Here is a 17,858-nt window from a genome sequence, read left to right on the forward strand (position 1 = left end):
CCTGAGCAATTCAAGTCTACACTTGTGGGTAGCACTAACATTGGTTGCTTGGGATCATATTCATGGTGTTCCTCAGTGGTTCTAAATTAAGGGGTAATACTTCCCTAATTTGGGGCTTCCCTGGTGGCTCAGAGGGTAAAGCATCTGCCTGCAATGCAGGAGACCCAGGTTCGATCCCTGGGTTGGAAAGACCCCCTGGAGAAGGCAATGGCAACCCATTCCAGTATTCTTGCTTGCAAAATCCATGGACTGAGGAGCCTGGTAGGCTACAGACCATTGTGTCACAAAGAGTCAGACACGACTGAGTGACTTCACTTTCACTTCCCTGATTTAGAGAGGTGTAAATTTGTTAGGCTATTTTTTATTGTTACAATTGAAGTGTCCTCCTGGGTGGTGGCCCAAGACGCTTAATGGCTTGAAATGTATAGCACAGTCTGCACCATGAATTACTGCTGCTGCTGCTGCTAAGTCGCTTCAGTCGTGTCTGACTCTGTGCGACCCCATAGACGGCAGCCCACCAGGCTCGCCCGTCCCTGGGATTCTCCAGGCAAGAACACTGGAGTGGGTGGCCATTTCCTTCTCCAATGCATGAAAGTGAAAAGTGAAAGTGAAGACGCTCAGTCGTGTCTGACTCTTAGCGACCCCTTGGACCGCAGCCCACCAGGCTGCTCCATCCATGGGATTGTCCAGGCAAGAGCACTGGAGTGGAGTGCCATTGCCTTCTCCGACAATGAATTACTGTCCACCCCAAATGCCAGTAGGAACCAATGTGACAAATCCAAATAGGTCAGCCAATTCTCTGAATATTTCAGCTGAAGGATTCATTTGTGAGATCTGCAATTTCAGTGCTATCTATAGTTAATTCTATCTCCTATGATCTGTATCTTATTTCCTCCTGCCTCCTCAAGGTTCTTTTATCATGCTCATTTTGTTCTGTATCCTCAACCACTTCCTGTTTATATTTGAACATACTTTAATCTTTCCAAATTATGTCAACTAGGAAAAACTAAATACCATTTCTTATTTCACGTCCTCTAGCTGGGACTCTGCCTCATTCACAGCATCCTGTCCCCTGCCAGTCTGAGAACTGTACATTTATTCATCTAGCTATAGGGAGAAGGGACTATTTCTTGTATTGTGATGGAAAGAATGTTCACACCATATGTAAGTTTCAAAACACACCATTTATTACACAGACAAATCAATAGAGTTTTCATACCATGTTCCACTTCTAAACAACTATATATATGTATGTGTAGAGACACACACATATGCTGAAAAATTTTAAACAGAGTTCACTTCTTTTATGCTTATAATTACTGGACCTTTTAGTATCTAGTCTCCATGGCACACTACCATATTAGTGTCACATTTTTTTTTTTCTAATTTAGTATCACATTACTTTTTCCCAAGGGTAGGCTCATACTAAAACTGTAATGTAGTCACTTAAAATATTCTAGTTCAAAGTTTTTTGAAAATTTAGTTTTCAAATACTTGACAAATATCTTCCTAACTTCCCCTACTTACCTCAAAAAGAATCACTGCACATCCCAAATAAATGATTCTAAATAACTGAGTCCTGAAAATGCTGGGCTAGATATTAAAATAATTAAAGATCTATCTATACTTGGTTAAATACATTGTAGATTACTTGGATAACTGTGATGATGGCATCTCTTCTTAACTCTATGTCAAAGCAGTCATGTGCCTGCTTTTGTCCTTTATGGGTGATTTCTTTATTATTTCAAAAGGCATTAAAACATCTTACTGATATATTATAACTCTGTATTGTGCAAACATGTCTACAAAGAAATGCCACCTAAAATGAGAGTTGGTAGTTATTCTTTCAGTACAAAACTACATCCTTGCATAAATTCAGCAGAACCGTATATACACAAAATACCTGTATATATAATTCAGATTTTCAGTGTTTAAAAATCATTCATAATTATGGCATCAAATAAACAGAAATGAATTGCCACAAGTTATATTCTCATAAATATTTTCAAAGACCATGCTGTTTTCTCTCCGATATATAGTATCATAGGTTAGTATTTTAACATTCCTTTATGGAAGTGAAGGACTGAATCTAGCTATTTAAACATAAGCCTATCCTTTGGCTTCCTTCTACAGAGATCTCTTTCAGGTTCTTTGGGTATAGGCATTCTTGAGAATGATCTGTCTGTATTTTTCCATGTGAATTGTAAAACAAAACAAAAATCCTAAATTAAATTCTAACAAAGCTAACTGTAACTTCATCTTTTGGGCATACATCATCTGTCCTTTTATATAACTTTAATTGGGCTATAATGTATTTGAAATATAAGTGTTGTAATTGCAAGTAATTCTATCTGTATTTAGAAACATGGAAGTATCTGAATTAAAACTGTTATGTTTATAAATCAATAATAATTGTCCTTTTATATAATTTTAATTGGGCTATAATGTATTTGAAATATAAGTGTCGTAATTGCAAGTAATTCTATCTATATTTATAAACATGGAAGTATCTGAATTAAATTATGTTTATAAATCAATACTAATTGTTCTTACATAAATACCAAAATAATAGATTGCCAAATATTTAAGCAGTTTGTCTTGATACTATTCAGACCACTCCACCCCATAAATTTCAGCCACAGTGATATTTACACATAACAGACATAATGAAAGAAATAAAACTAAGAAAATTTAGTAGAAATTAAATGTGACTCTGTGGGCAGAGAAAAGTCTTGAAAAACCACTTTCCCATTTCTATGGGAATAGAATCTTGATAATACTCCCACAGTATCACAATTTCTTTTCTACTACATATTTACATCCATGAATGTTATAAATATGAGCTATATAATATTTTCTATATTTACAAATATACACATACACACAAAGATACTTTATTCTTAGGCTCATTCACGAACATGCATGTCAATCTGCACAGTATAATCAAAAGTTACTTCTTTTCCTTAAGTGATATTCATTTATAACTCTCTGTTCTTTTGTGCAAAAATACCATACAGATTAGTATTCTCTCTCTCTCTAAAAAAAAACCCTCTTTTTATGTTTTGTGTTTTGTTAATTTACAAGAAAATTATGAAACATAGTTCATTCATAAATTGAAAGTAATTACAATGTTTTTACAACAAGGCATTGCTGAGGTTTTAAATTGTGGCATTCTTTGAAGCCATCGTCTTTCAGAACAAAGACATTGGTAAGTTATTGTTATTTCTTGATATTTATACTTTTTAATTACTTATATGAAATATGTCATTACAAATCTAACATTCATGCTAGTCAAATAGTGTTTGTGTAGAATATGAATCTTTCTATTTTATCTATTTTTTCTTTCCTGGAAAGTCTTTTATAGAATGGTGTGGAAAGTTGATTGAAATTACTGTATTAGAATATTTCTGGAAAGTTTTTCACCAGTAAGAAAAAAAAAAAGCTGAAGAAATAAAGTGAGGCAAAATTGAAGAAGAATTTCAGCGAGTACTCAGGAGAGAGAACAGCAAATGCAAGAACTATTTTAACTTATCTCCTAGTCCTTTGGTTTTTCTTTGCCTCATGAAAAATGTTCAGTTCTTTAAAATATTGATTATATTCTTCCATTAAATATCAGCTGTGGTCCTCCATTGCTCATGTTGTCTGTCATTTCCTGTTAGGAAAATAAAATTAATTAAAATTCACTTTCAGAATAAGACATTAATTAGGTTAATTGGTTTACAAAACAGAAATTTCAAGCCATTGAAAAACTTGCTGAGTTTGGGGGGAGGACAAGGATTAATATTGCTGAGTTTGAGAAAATGAAATCTCAAGCCATCTTGGAACCCATGAAAATGCTCAAGTGACAGTCTCTTAGACCAAAGTCTTCTACCCACAACAAGAATTTAATCTCTCCCCAGTCCCCTCAGTCTCCCCTAACATTCTTCATCTCTGTTTTGGAAAGACCTCGCCTAGAAAAAAGATGCTTAAATACCCAAGATGTTCCGAGGTATAGGTTTGTCTGTTGAGCATATCAACAAAATGCCAACAGATGCTAGGGGTTACCTTTACGGTGTAGAAAACTCTGTGGCCTTTTCTGAAGAACTGAGAAAGGCAACAAATGGACTGCCTGTCTGTAACTGAGCAACCCTACTAATTCACAGCAGGACACACTGCTTTCCTGGCATTGTCACTCATACCCTAAAAAAACAAACTGTAAAAGCTCTTAACATGTTTTTTAAGAGATCAATTACTCAATAGTTAAAAAGGAAAGCTACATGAGGAGGCAACAGAAATTTTAGTAAAAAGGATGAACTTACTCAAGTTTCATTTGTGATTTTAGAAAATATGTTGAGAAAAATTCAGATGCTTTGAATTCATATGTTTTGTTGAACATTAAACTCTTCCCTATACAATGAAAGGTAATAAGGAGATGTGAGGCCCATTCACACTTATAATGGTTAGTGGATCATATAAATAGCATTTAGGCAGAACTATCTAAAAATAGATGAAAACATCATTCCACTCTTGAACAAACCTATTTGCAAAAGTGCTGTAGCAAAGACTCCAGTGGAAAGAGGTTTTCTCAATGATCTCAAGCCTATCAGGTATGTCTAATGTCTGTCTGGGTGAAATAAAAAAAAAAAAGAAAAAAGAAAGTAATGTGTTTGCTTTTGTAAACTTTAGAAATTCTTCCAAATCTTTATTTCAAAAATGAAAAGATATCTATGCCTCATTTTTATTCCCTTTTTGAAAATTCAGTACAGGAGAGAGAAAATAAAGATGTTTACTTCTTGTCTTTGGCGGTTCTGGAAGTTGCTTAGGAGAGTCAGGGAGGGACTGGAAGGTAGAAATTGGTTTGGTTTTGGAACTATGCTTTTGAAAACTTTGGTGTCTTTTAGAACAGGAGGTAGCGTGTCATCCAAAAAAATTCTGAGAAAGAAGACAATGTACAAAGAAGACCCTTCCTCTCCTCACATCAAATCCATCCCCATGCAAAGTGCCTGGCCCCTTACAGGCCACAGGGGTCGTCTTAATATGTCTTAATACATACATTATGTGTACCCTGATTTAGTGCTGAGGAATTGCCTGAAGCCTAAAAACTTAACCAGTTTAGGGTTAAGTCTCCAACAGAAAGTGAAGTCCTTTTGGTGCCCACAGTCTGCCTTTATGTCTGGCGGTGGTTCAGTCTCACTGAGAGGCTGGCTTTTGCTAGAGATATGCTCACAGAAGTAGGTCTACAAAAACACTGGGGTTGCTGGGATGAGGCTAAGTTTATTGATAAGATACCTGATTTGCAGTTCATTTTAGAACTCACTATTGGTGGCAAGAAAAATGGAACTGTCTCTCCAAAATGGTCTTTAACAAAATCTACTCATCCACCTGTAGCTCTTCCTTCTAGCAGGAAAAAAACCTTTTTCTAAGGAATTTATAGAAGTAGGATTCTTAGATGCCGTTTCCTCTCCTAAAATAGGTTTGCATTCAAAAAGTGTCTTAAAAATAATAAAAACTTAATCTAAGGTATAATCTTTTATTGCAGGATTAAGAAAAAAAATCAGTTTTTAAAAATCTTACAGAAAGAAAGAATTTTCTTAACTAAATTCACCCTGATATGGACACAGTGAAATCACTGATAGGGAAAAACAGTTAAAATTGGTTTTTAAATGGATGAGTATCTTCAGTTTATTTGCAAATAGGCATGTCCAATTTGGCAAAAGATTGTATTTTAAATCTGGCAGGATTAAATGACTGTTGGCATATGGATATACTTTCTGCAGTTGGGCCACGTTATCTGTGTAACTTCTTATATTTCTTATTATATTATTTAACCAAAGCAAGAATGGTAACTATTTTAAGAAATCTGAAATATATGAAATAAATATGAACTGTCTCATATCATGTAAGTTCACAGGAATAAAGCTTCTACACATAAGGTTAACTGTGTTAGTGTCAAACTTAGGTTATCTACTCATGCAGCTTTGGCATGAGAGCGATACAAAGTTTGCCTTTATCAGACACATCTATTATTAAAAGCAAAACTGTTGTCTGTGAACGATGATACGGAGTCAGTCATGACATGGCAGAGAATAAAGGACTCATGGATCATCCAAGCAGAAATGTGTTTGGATGCTTAGAGGCAGGCTGAATATTTTAAATACTCAGCCAACTTGCACGTTGCAAGACTCTACAGGTCCTCAAAGTAGCTCTCACAGAAGCAATACTTTGAGGAGCAATATCACAGTATCAGTCCAGGCTGATCTGCTGGCATCATGGCTTCCTTGAAGAGGCAGTGCTTCCTGCAGTGACATTACAACATGGTAACTCCCTAGAAGTCAGCGTACCTTGTAGGTAACTCTGGTGTCGGGGGCACCACCGGGCAGCTGGGCAAGTCGGTTATTTCAATAGCCCTCAATCTCTAATGTAAATATAACAATCATACAATAAATATTGCACAAACATACATACAAAAACCTAAATCACACTAGTATAAAAATAGACACACAAAAGAACCATTATCCAAATATATAATAATAACCTCTTTTTAACAATCCATTGCTTTAAATTACCAGTACTATTTGTACCATACTATTTGTACTATTAACTCTTTTTGATGGGCACGTGTAGATCTGTTTAAAACCGCCTTCTTGGAACAATTCAAGAGCATCTATCCTCCTTATTCGAGTGTACAGATTGTATATGAAAGGGAAACACATAAACTACAGAGTACTTTTTTTCTCTAAAATCACACTATAATTGTATAGTGGGTGGTATACAAGCAGTAGTAGTATACAAGCAGTAGTATACAAACAGTATACAAGTTGTATACTACTTGTAACTCTTGCTACTCTTCCTTCTATTCTGTTGTTATGCAGTTTTATTTCCATGATATCAAGTAAAATATGATGTGGCCATTAGCTTAGTGAGTTTATCTTATAGTTGTTCTATCCTTTCCTTAACAGATCTGTAGGCAGGAACTGAATAAAGAAGTATGGGCAAAATGTAGAAGAAATATAGCATGTGTGCATACTCAGTCGTGTCGGACTCTCTGTGACCTCATGGACTTCCATGGGATTTCCCAGGCAAGAATACTGGAGTGGGTTGTCATTTCCTACTCCAGGGCATCTCCCTGACCCAGGGATCAAACCTGTGTCTCCTGCATTGGCAGGTGGGTTCTTTACCACTGAGCCCCCTGGGAAGCCTCAGAAGAAACATAGACAGCTCACTGCATCATTTGTCCTTTGATGCAATAATTATAACTCCTTGTTTGAATGAGTTTTATGAAACAGTTATGCAGGGGATACAACAGTTATGAAACAGTTATTTAAATGTTCATATACAGGCAAAGCTACCCAAATATGCATGAAATTTAGATGAGAATTAAATGAAGCTTTATGTGTGTTATAATATCTGCACTGATAGGCAGGGCTTTTTGTTGCCTTATTACAAGATCCCTTTATGCTTGCAAACCTAATTTACATAATCAAATGCATCTACTTACAGGCACAAGGGGTGAGTTAGAAAGGAAAACTCATTGGATTTCTAAATCTGGGATTATTCAGAGTGTTTTTTTAATTTATGTTTTTCCTCAGTACAATACATAAAAATCCATATTTATAAGACATTCAATACTTTATGAGTTCTATTTTAGGAGCTTGTTTTTACCTAGAGGCTACAAAATTATGTTGAAAACAGGTGTACCCAGAATTACAGGGAAAAAATAATAAACTCCTATTCTTGATCCAACAGGGCCAAACTTTTACAAAATCCAATACCTCAAGTTCTCATCTAAAGCTGCAAGTTGATCACCTAGATGTGACTGCAGTCTTCATCACTTGCTAGCAGTGAGAGGAAAAAGTACAAAACTCACTTTCTCAGCCATTTCATGAGAGTGATGCAGAGAATGCTCCCTTTCTGAGAACATCCTCCTCTGTTCATAGCTGGCTAGTCGACAAGTGAGCCACGAAGAGAGGGTGCAGCCTCCGATCCCAATGCATGCGAGAGACATGGAGGCGAGATGCAGCGGGTAGAGGGAGGAGGTCTTCTTCGTCACTGCCCGGAGGAACTGAAAATTCAGGATGCCCCCAATGAGCCCGCAGATGCAGCAGGCAGAAAAGAGGATCATCTGGTGAGAAAAAGAGGGGCCAGGGGGGTTTAAAGTGGAGGAGGTGAAGCTGATGAGCACACACTGCACATCAGGGATGGCTGGGCTACAATAGAGAGAAGGTGCTCTCGGTGCTTCTTGGAGCACAGAGGCCATCTTTTTGCCCAGCTTCTCTGCACTCTGACTCAGTGGAGAGGGCCTGCACTGCAGTGTCTCAGGCATTCATAGCCAACTATATAAAGACCAGGGATACAGCTTATGAAAATTCTGAAGTAAAATTTATCTGATAGTAGATTCAGATTTAAGTAATACTTGATATCTATAGTGTGCCGCTATGCCAGGAATGTGAAAAGGTAGAATCTCAATTAACTTACCCACTAATCCTCTGAGAGGTAACATACATATGGAAAACGAATGGTAAGCAGTTAACACTGTAGTTCAGGGACTGAAAATCCAGATTTTCAGACTCAAAATCCAAACATCTTCTCACTGAATTGTTATTAGTTCCACTTAGCTTCAAAACTTTGTACTCCTCTAACTGTGTGAGCTTAGGGAATTTAGTTAACTCCTTTTTTTTTTTCATTTATAAGAATTTGATTGGTTTAGTATCTGTTTTCTCAACAGGCAAATTAGGGAGCCCACCCCTCTGAACTGGCTCTTTATTTTTCAAATCTTGTTACTCTGTGACACCACCCAGTAGATGTAACAAAATACTGTTTGGTGGATTGCTATGGAGAAACGCAGGATGTGGCTTCGCTTTTGATCCTACTCTTGATTTGCTCTGGGTCTCTATTAATAGAGCTTGGGGGATTTTATTCAACTTAAATATCGCAGGATCCCTGGCAGAACCAAGCACGATGCCTTCTGTGTGGTAAATGTTCTGTGCATATTTAATAAATTCAATTGAATATTTTAATAGCTTTAATGGCTTTATTATGTAATTTTTATCTGGGTTCAATTCTCCTATGGGCTTTCATGATACTTTTCAGTGCAATGCTAATTTAACAACCAACCTTATTTCCATCTTTCTCTGGAATACAGTCTCTATTCCGGTCACCTCCCTGGTCCCTCGATAGAGCTTGTTCATTCCTGCCTCAGTGGTATTTTCATTTCCTGGAAAGTATTTTGCTTCTTGCTTGGCTCCTTAAATGGAAGACTAACTCTTACTTCCTCAGAAAACATTCCTGGACACCTCCTCTGGCATAAGTCCACAGGGCAAACAGCTATATAACTTTAGATCATTAGATATTATTTTCTGTCGAGAGTTAGTGGAATTTAGCAAACACTTACTGAGCACCTAGCATCTATTAGGCCATGAGTGACGCAGCAGCTGTCATTACAAGAAAGAACAGCTCACAGTTGTTCCTCTTGAGTACACTGCCATCCAGTCTAAGGGAAGAGCCAGCATTGCCACGCGGTATGACAAATATTAAGAAAGAAGGATGAAAGGCTGCCCTTGGAGCAGGGAGGAGGGGAATTCAGCCCCGTCGGGGGTTTCAGACAAGGCTGCCTTGACAACTTATCATCTAGGCTAAGTGCATGGAGTTCCCAGCAAAGGGTAAGACCGTGGATGTGTGACAGCATGATGGGCAGAAAGAACGGCTAGCTTGTTTTGTTTCTCTAACTTAATTCAGCATTTCTGATTGTGTCAGTCTTACAGTACTTATCACCAAAACTGAAAACCTAGTGATGGATGAGTATAATCTTTTAATAATTGATTAAATATAACACTAAACGTCAAGTACCAAATAAATGAATCATCCCCTGTGGGAAATTGAGCTCCCAATTTCAAATAGAATCAATCAGTTCTATTTCCTTTTAAAGTATATTCAAATGGCATGCTGTTTCCTGGGAATATATTTTGGTGTTTACTCATTCTCAGAAAATATGGAAAGATATTACATTCTAGCCTCTTAATAATTACTGTTAATTAATAAAATAAACAACAAACTTAAAGGATTAATACAGGAAAAACACTCTCTCCTATGTTATTGCCATTAATTTCCTTAAGGACATGACACTTCATTAACAAGTACAGATAAAACATTCTTACTCAAGAATTAAAATGTTAAAATCTGTACCAAGTTTTTAACCATATACTACTTTCAATCTTACCAGACTAGAGATATGTGGAGTGGAGAAATTCTCACATATTTTGATTAAAGGGTAGAGAATCTTTGACAGTTAACGTCCTCTATAGAAACCCCAGATGGTACAGGAAGATAAAGTAGATGGTAGTTTCTAAAAAACTCAGATCTTATAATTTTTTTTATAACTTATATGAGAATTAGAAAAACAGAAGATCTGTTTAAAAAAAAAAAAAAACAAACACCCGTTTTTCAAAAAACAAACAAACAAAATAAAACAACTTCCTTTTTCTTCTTCTATGAATTGAGTGCTTGTGTCCCTTCAGAATTTACTATGCTGAAGCCCAATCCCTAGTATTAAACAGTACTTGGAGGCAGGACCTTTGGGAGATAATTAGGTCAAGACAGTGGAGCTTCAGGAACCAGGTCCATGTTTTTCTAAGAGATTCTAGAGAGCTCTATTCCAGGAGAACACAGCCAGAAATTTGTAGCCCAGAAGAGAGTCTTACTAGAACCCAACTGTGCTGGCACGTTTATCTGAGACTTCCAGCCTCCAGAACTGTGAGAAATGAATATTTGTTCTTTGTGAGCCTCCCAATCCATGGTGCTTTGTCAGAACAGGCCAGGCTGACCTACACGTCTCTCCCCCACGCCCCCCCACCCCCACCGCTGTAAAGGGCTTCCCTCCCCGCCCCCCCCGCACTTTCTTTCCTTCTTTCTTTTGTTCCTTCTCTCCTTCCTTTCTTTCTTTCATTTTCTTTTATCCATGTTCCAAGAAATTGTTAGTATATAGCCATGGAGAGACTTGATAGAGAAAAAGTGTAGAAAGTAAGAAAACCATGGGAAAGAGTGATGGGGGAATCACAAATGCAAATTACAAGCCTCCAAAAAATGTCTATCTAAACATTTCCTTAAGATAATGTTTAAAAATCACACCTCACATTTCTGAAGCAATGGGGGCTTCATCCTTTCTGTTACAATAGGTACCATCACTAAGAGAGCTATAATTAGAAAAAGGAGTTAAACAAAGGACTGCATAGTCCCCCTTCCCTGGCCTTCTCCTTTTTTTAGTCTCAAAGACTACTTTCTAGGGTCCATGTACAATATTAATTTTGCCAACTTATAAAAGCCTATGTTATTTCCTATAGTCCTCAATAAAATAATTGATTTTTTTCTACTTTCTAATTCTCAAAAAAATGTCATGAAAGACAGGGGGAATCCATACTTCAGCATGCTGGAATCCTTCTCTAGTCTACATGAGAGTGACCTGGGAGCACCCCCCAAGACGCAAGACAGTACCATAAAGCTTCTGAGAATTCTGACATTTGCATTCATAGTCAGAAGATAAAATTAAATTTAAAAAATCTTTGGGAATTAACTGCAACTATAACAACACAGCTGTTTTGCTGCTTTGCACAATGAACTTCACAGTCAAAGCCAGCAATCTTTAGGCTCACGTCCATATCTAAACAGTTAAATTTCCCATGAATTCAAGCTCTGTCTTTTTTAGCTCGATGAAGGATTCCTGTGTCTGGAAGTCTATAAATGAAAAGTGGAGACTTCCATCCACAGCAGTCATTAAAGGTTGCAGATTCATGTATTTAAAGAGTATATCAAAGCTTTTCTTTTTCTTTTGTCACAGTCTGTAATAATCTTGATGGTTTTCTTTGAAAAGAAAAAAAGAATTTATTTGTCAGTCTTCTTTTTATCCTAGATGAGCAACACTCAGGATATGAAAGTTGGCTAGTCCTTATTTCCCTTTTTGAGTTCTTACATTTCAAACAGTTCAGTGCACAATACAAACATGGCAAAAACTTACGACAAGTCCAGATTTTTTTTTGGCGCACAATATTCCACATATGCCACAAAGAAGAAACTGAAAAGGAAAAGAAGAACAATTATTTCACATCCAAAGATAAAGAGGACTTCTAGTTTTCAGCTTATAGTTCACTCATTCACTTGTTTCAAGGAAGCTTGAAAATTTTACATTCCCATCAAAAGCTGAAAAGAAAAATACCTCATTCTAGAAAAGTAATGGATAAAAATGCAAACTCTAATGGGAAGTTTTGTGCAAATTTGATATAGGTGATTGTGGAATTTAAGGAAAAACTTGAATCTGCTTTACCGCCAGGCAAAATGATGATGTAGATGAGTTTAGAGTTTTGCTCCTCCTGTCTGCTTTCACTGTCTTCTTATCCCTTTTTGTTTTCTCAGGGAAAAGTGAGATGGGACATTCATTCACACTAAGTTATGAGAAATCAGTGGGCTCTGCTATAGGAAGGGAATGCATCACACATAAAAGGACAAGGCCCCGGACAGGAGATATTTTTCTATAGAAATCTTCTTCATACATCTTAAACTATGTCGGGTAAAATAGCTGCCTCCTCATTCTAACAGAAATACAGTCCTTGTGGATATGTCAGAAGAACACAGGGGATGAAGCTGTCAGTGGGATGTAATTTCTTGTAAATAAGCACTTGATGACATAATTGCTCTGCAAAAGCAGCTGCATCAAATAGCCTACCAGTGACACACTAGTATACATTTGGGTTATCAGAAAGTGGTAAACTGTTTAGTTTGTAGAGAAACGTTTAGGGCAATTTGTGCATACTTTTGCTGGAAGTAAACCATAGAAGTAAAACAATACATTCATTAATACATAATAAGGGCTTTCAGATCAGCAAAGGAAACACTGAATATGGTTACACCTGTCTTCATTTGATTTTTTTTTAAATGTTATTATTTCAAGTCAGAACTAATAATATGAGTGGTTTTAACTGAGTTAAACTCTGAACATATTTTAAAATATACACATCAAAATACTCTAAGGATTATCTGAAATATGTAATATGTTTGAGGGAAACACCAACAAAATTTGATGAAAAATAATCGGTAAGAAAAATTTACCTTTGCAGAGAAATTTCCATGTAAGAGAACAAATGATTATAAAGCAGGCAAAGATGCAGCAAGATAGTTAGATCAGGGAACACAAGGATATATAAGAATCTGGTATATAACTAAACACAGCAGCAAAGTCACAGACCGAAATAGAAAATACAAATACTAATATGTAATATTATAATTTTGATAGTAAAAGACAGTTTGTTTTGTGCCTTTGCTCTCAAAGGCACAGAATAAACTGGGATTATATTCAGAAAGCATATAATAGGCAAAGGGTCATCATACTATATAAATAAATCTAATAAAAATTTTAATTCCATTAAACCATGAACCGAAAGAAACTCACAACTTTATAAACATTGCATACTTGCAGAATTTTCAGAAGCCTTATAAAGCAACTTCTGAGTAACAATTTCTAACCTCCTCTATGTTCTAGGTCTTGATGATCTTGTCCTCACATGGACTCTTTCTTACTGATCTCATCTCTGACCTTTAAAGGTTATGCTCAAGTCATTCCAGTTTGGACCAATTCTGTTCCTCTCAGTGCTTCCAAGCTTCAAATCAGAGCTTCAGATGTCTTACGTCTGCTCCCCTGACTAACCCATTATTACCCTGAAAGTGCATCAAGGAGAACTCATTCTTGAAATAATTTGAAAGCACTGCAGTTTTGTGTTCCTTTGATCTTTTTGAAATCTATAAACATTGCCATGATTTATCCACAGCAAAGCCCAAGGGGACCTCAGGACCCTAAGCAGAGCTCAACCTAACTCTCCATTCACTTGCTTGGGACAATTTAAGTGGCAATAAAATTGCTTCTTCCTGGTGTACCTCTAAGAAACGGAAGGTCAAATTTGGGAGGGAGAAGGTAGAGAAGGAAGGGAACCCAACAACATTTCTCCACTCTCATGCAAGCCTGCAGCGTAAATACTGCTGGTAGAGAATCCAAAATCCACTCTCCTTAGAGGAAACTGTAACCTGAGAAAAAATAGACCCATGTAATGGGAAGGAAAATAGATCATGCAATTCTGAGGCGGGTTTAAGGGACCCTGGCTTAGGTTTAGCCATCACAGAGTATAGAAAAGAGTAGAAGAAGCACAAAAAGCAGTGAATAATCTTTTCTTTTATTGGCTAGCTTTATCCCAAGTCATAGCACCAGAAAGGATCTTAAAAGATGACTTAATTGAACCCTTGCAGTCTGCACATAGGAAATGATAGGTCCAGACAGGTTAAGTCATTTACTCAGGGTCACACATCAAGGTCACAAATCGCACATAAAATCAAAGGCTGGATTAAGTGTCTAAGTTAACTTATTTCTAATAATGTAGCAGGAAGTGAAAGTGAGTCGCTCAGTCATGTCCGACTCTTTGCGACCCCATGGACTATAGCCCACAAGGCTTCTCTGTCCGTGGAACTCTCCAGGCAAGAATAGTCATTCCCTTCTCCAGGGGATCTTCTTGATTCAGGACCTAACCCGGGTCTCCTGCACTGCAGATGGATTCTTTGCATCTGAGCCACCAGGGAAGCCATGTGATATAAAGGGAATGCATTTCAAAAGGACTTTTCAGTGTTAGTGCAGACTATATTATCCTAGAAGATCTAACCAGAAGCATTCAATGACACCTCATCATCTATAATTGCACTCTTTACCCTTGCCATTTGTTAATTTTTATTGTAATAAAAATAATTATAAGATTAGTTGATTGTACCACAGTCTAAAATTAAGTGTACCTTACTATATAAAGAGTCTGTTATAATATTTTAAGGTACTATTTTTAGTCCACATAACTTTATCCAGGATGCAAAACATTGACCTATATTGTAGAAATTATGAAACAAGTGAAAAACAGAGTAGTTTTTTAAAAAAGTAAAACTGATGGTTAGATATTTATATCTATATCATATCTTCATCCTGATTTAGATATATAATTTTACATGAGAATATATAATTTTATTTCTGAGAAGTTAGGCTATTTAAATCCAGGGAGAATTATTTGCTTTGCTCTGACTAGGAAGTTATGTAAATGAAGCAATCTAATGGCAGGACATCAAGGGCAACTATGTAATAAAACTTGTTGTCCTCCAAGTGAAATTTGTTTGATTTCAATTAAGATTAAATTCAGTAGGTAACTAAGGCTGTGAATCATTGTAGGATGAAATGGAGCTGTTATGCAATAGCATTCTATATTTTGAGTGATTTTCTTAATGAAGGTCCATGGAGCCTTCTGCTATTGCTTAGGATGTAGAAATGCTAAAGAAATACTGGTTTAACAGTAAGAAAAAGTGAATAAACTGCAGACTGAGAACTTTTCCATAAGTGAGCTGGAAGGATGGAAAGCTGAGGGTGAGGCACTGACATGGAGAAGTTCAGGTGAGCACACCCCTCCATTAATGGAATCTGAAAACATGCACCAAAGACAATCATTGTAACAGTGAAATCAATTCCTCATCAGAATGGCTCCACTTTTCACAGTAACTTCCTAAAAGAAGATAATAAGATAAAATACAAGATTTTGAAAGAGTATCTTTTGAAATTGTGCTGAACATTCAGCCAATCTCTCATTTACAAAAGAGATTACAAAAAAAGATGTGCTCATTAGGGCAAAAGAACTATTAAGCTGAATAATGGCCACCACACTACATACATCCTAATCCCCACCATCCATAATGTTTCCTTATAGGCACAAAAGCCTTGTGCAGATGTGATTAAACAAAAAAATCTAAAGATGAGGGGATTATGGTGGATTATTCAAGTAGGTGTTAAATATAATCCCAAGGTCCCTTAAGAGGAACACAAGAAGGTCAAAAGAAAATTATCTGAAGATGCAGAGACATAGATACTTGAAGAGGCTACACTGCTGCCTCTGAAGATGGAAGAGAGCCATGAGGCAAAGGATGTGGATGCACTCTGTGATGGAAAGGGTAAGGAAATGGGATTCTCTCCTGGAACCTGTAGAAGCAGTGTAGCCCTGTAGGCCCATTTTAGACTTCTCCCTTCCAGCATTGTGAGATAATAAAGTTCTGTTATTTTAAGTCACTAAGTTTATGATAATTTGTTCTAGCAGCAAGAGGAAACTAATATAGGCTCCAAAGCATTATTTCATCTGACAGTCTCAAAAGAATTAGACACTTTGAAAGAACTAGAAGCTGTTCTTAGGGAAAACAAACAGAGAAAGACATGAGTTAAGACAGAAATACAGAGCAAGAGCACAAAATAAAACAAAACAGTAAATTTTAAAAATAGAAACTATTGATTAGAAATGGAAGCAGTGAGAAACTTCATTTTTTGGGGCTCCAAAAACACTGCAGATGGTGATTGCAGGCATGAAATTAAAAGAAGCTTGCTCCTTGGAAGAAAAACTATGACCAACCTAGACAGCATATTAAAAAGCAGAGACATTACTTTGCCAACAAAGGTCAGTCTGGTCAAGCTATGGTTTTTCCAGTAGTCATGTATGGATGTGAGAATTGGACCGTAAAGAAAGCTGAGCACTGAAGAATTGATGCTTTTGAACTGTGGTGTTGAAGACTCTTGAAAGTCCCTTGGACTGCAAGGAGATTAAACCAGTCCATCCTAAAGGAAATCAGTCCTGAATATTCATTGGAAGGACTGATGCTGAAGCTGAACCTCCAATACTTTGGCCATCTGATGCAAAGAACTGATTCATTGAAAAAGACCCTGATGCTGGGAAAGATTGAGGGCAGGAGGAGAAGTGGATGACAGAGGATAAGATGGTTAGATGGCATCACCGACTCAATGGATATGAGTTTGAGTAAACTCCAGGAGTTGGTGATGGACAGGGAAGCCTGGTATGTTGCAGTCCATGGGGTTGCAAAGAGTTGGATATGACTGAGCAACTGAACTGATTGATTAGAAAAACTAATATCTCTTTAGAATGAATATGCCAGATGATGCTGGCATGAGAGATGGCAGGTTGGACATAAAGAAGATGTACGTAAATATTCTAAGATTCTTGTATCATTTAGCAGAATAATAGAGGAGCTAATGTGCCAGATATTAATGAAAAAGTAGATGTTTAAATGTGTGCATTAAAATATCAAAGACTAGAAAATAAAAACAAACAGAAAAAATACAGCAACAACAATAAAAATTGAACCAACAGATGTCAGGCAAGTTTGAAAAAGGTAAGGAAACAGAGTGATAGTAAAACAATAAAATAAGTTGATGTAATTTCAGTAATGTAAGCAATCAGAACATGTGTGAATGTGTTCAATTTCTCTAGTAATAGGGAAAATAGAGGGAAACAGTCTGCTAGGTAAAGAAGAGATATGTCAAAACTTTACTAAAATGAATGAAAACCTCTTTCCTTACTGATTTTCTCTCTCTCTCTCAGCCTTGATCTAGATACTAGTTAATAACTTCCTTATTACTATTTCTTTGTGTCCAAGAAAGATTATTTTGATAAAGGACTAAGAGTTAACAAGGCTACTGAAGAATTTCTATTTAAATTATGTAATAGAAAATTTGGGAACCATAGTTGCCATGGAAGCACATCAAGCAGTGGTTCTATCGGCTGGCTAGGAGAAGAAGCAAGTGCTGGGCAGATGGGATTATGAAAGACAGTGGGCCAATCATATTTTAAGACAGTTTGTTAAAATTTTTCTCACATAACATTTAACCACGTCAAGTGAATTAATTTTCACTGAAATTCACTAGCCATTAAGGAAGATACATTCAAAAATAGAAATGGTACTTTTTTCCGGCTTCAAGATAATGAGATGAACCATAAATTGAACTTAATGGTTTGGTAACAGTCAATGATTTATACAGT

At 36.5% G+C, this 17,858-nt stretch overlaps 1 protein-coding gene across 6 annotated transcripts in view; it reads right to left on the minus strand.

Moving 5' to 3' along the window:
* Window positions 1-1,165: 1,165 nt before the first annotated feature.
* TMEM196 (transmembrane protein 196) overlaps window positions 1,166-17,858 on the minus strand; it is a 131,791-nt gene continuing 115,098 nt past the window's right edge. For 2 of the 6 annotated variants that reach the window (XM_059885366.1, XM_005205171.5), the window contains exons 2-5: window positions 11,987-12,043; window positions 7,847-8,101; window positions 6,321-6,394; window positions 1,166-3,652 (exon numbers count right to left, since the gene is read on the minus strand). In XM_059885366.1, the coding sequence (XP_059741349.1) occupies window positions 3,646-3,652; window positions 6,321-6,394; window positions 7,847-8,101; window positions 11,987-12,043 (393 nt within the window). In that variant the 3' untranslated portion in view covers window positions 1,166-3,645. The remainder of the gene's footprint in view (window positions 3,653-6,320; window positions 6,395-7,846; window positions 8,102-11,986; window positions 12,044-17,858) is intronic. The other 4 variants (XM_024990397.2, XM_059885368.1, XM_059885367.1 and 1 more) reach the window with 2 other exon arrangements.

Source organism: Bos taurus, chromosome 4 (assembly GCF_002263795.3).
Source record: "Bos taurus isolate L1 Dominette 01449 registration number 42190680 breed Hereford chromosome 4, ARS-UCD2.0, whole genome shotgun sequence".
Classification (NCBI taxonomy): domain Eukaryota; kingdom Metazoa; phylum Chordata; class Mammalia; order Artiodactyla; family Bovidae; genus Bos; species Bos taurus.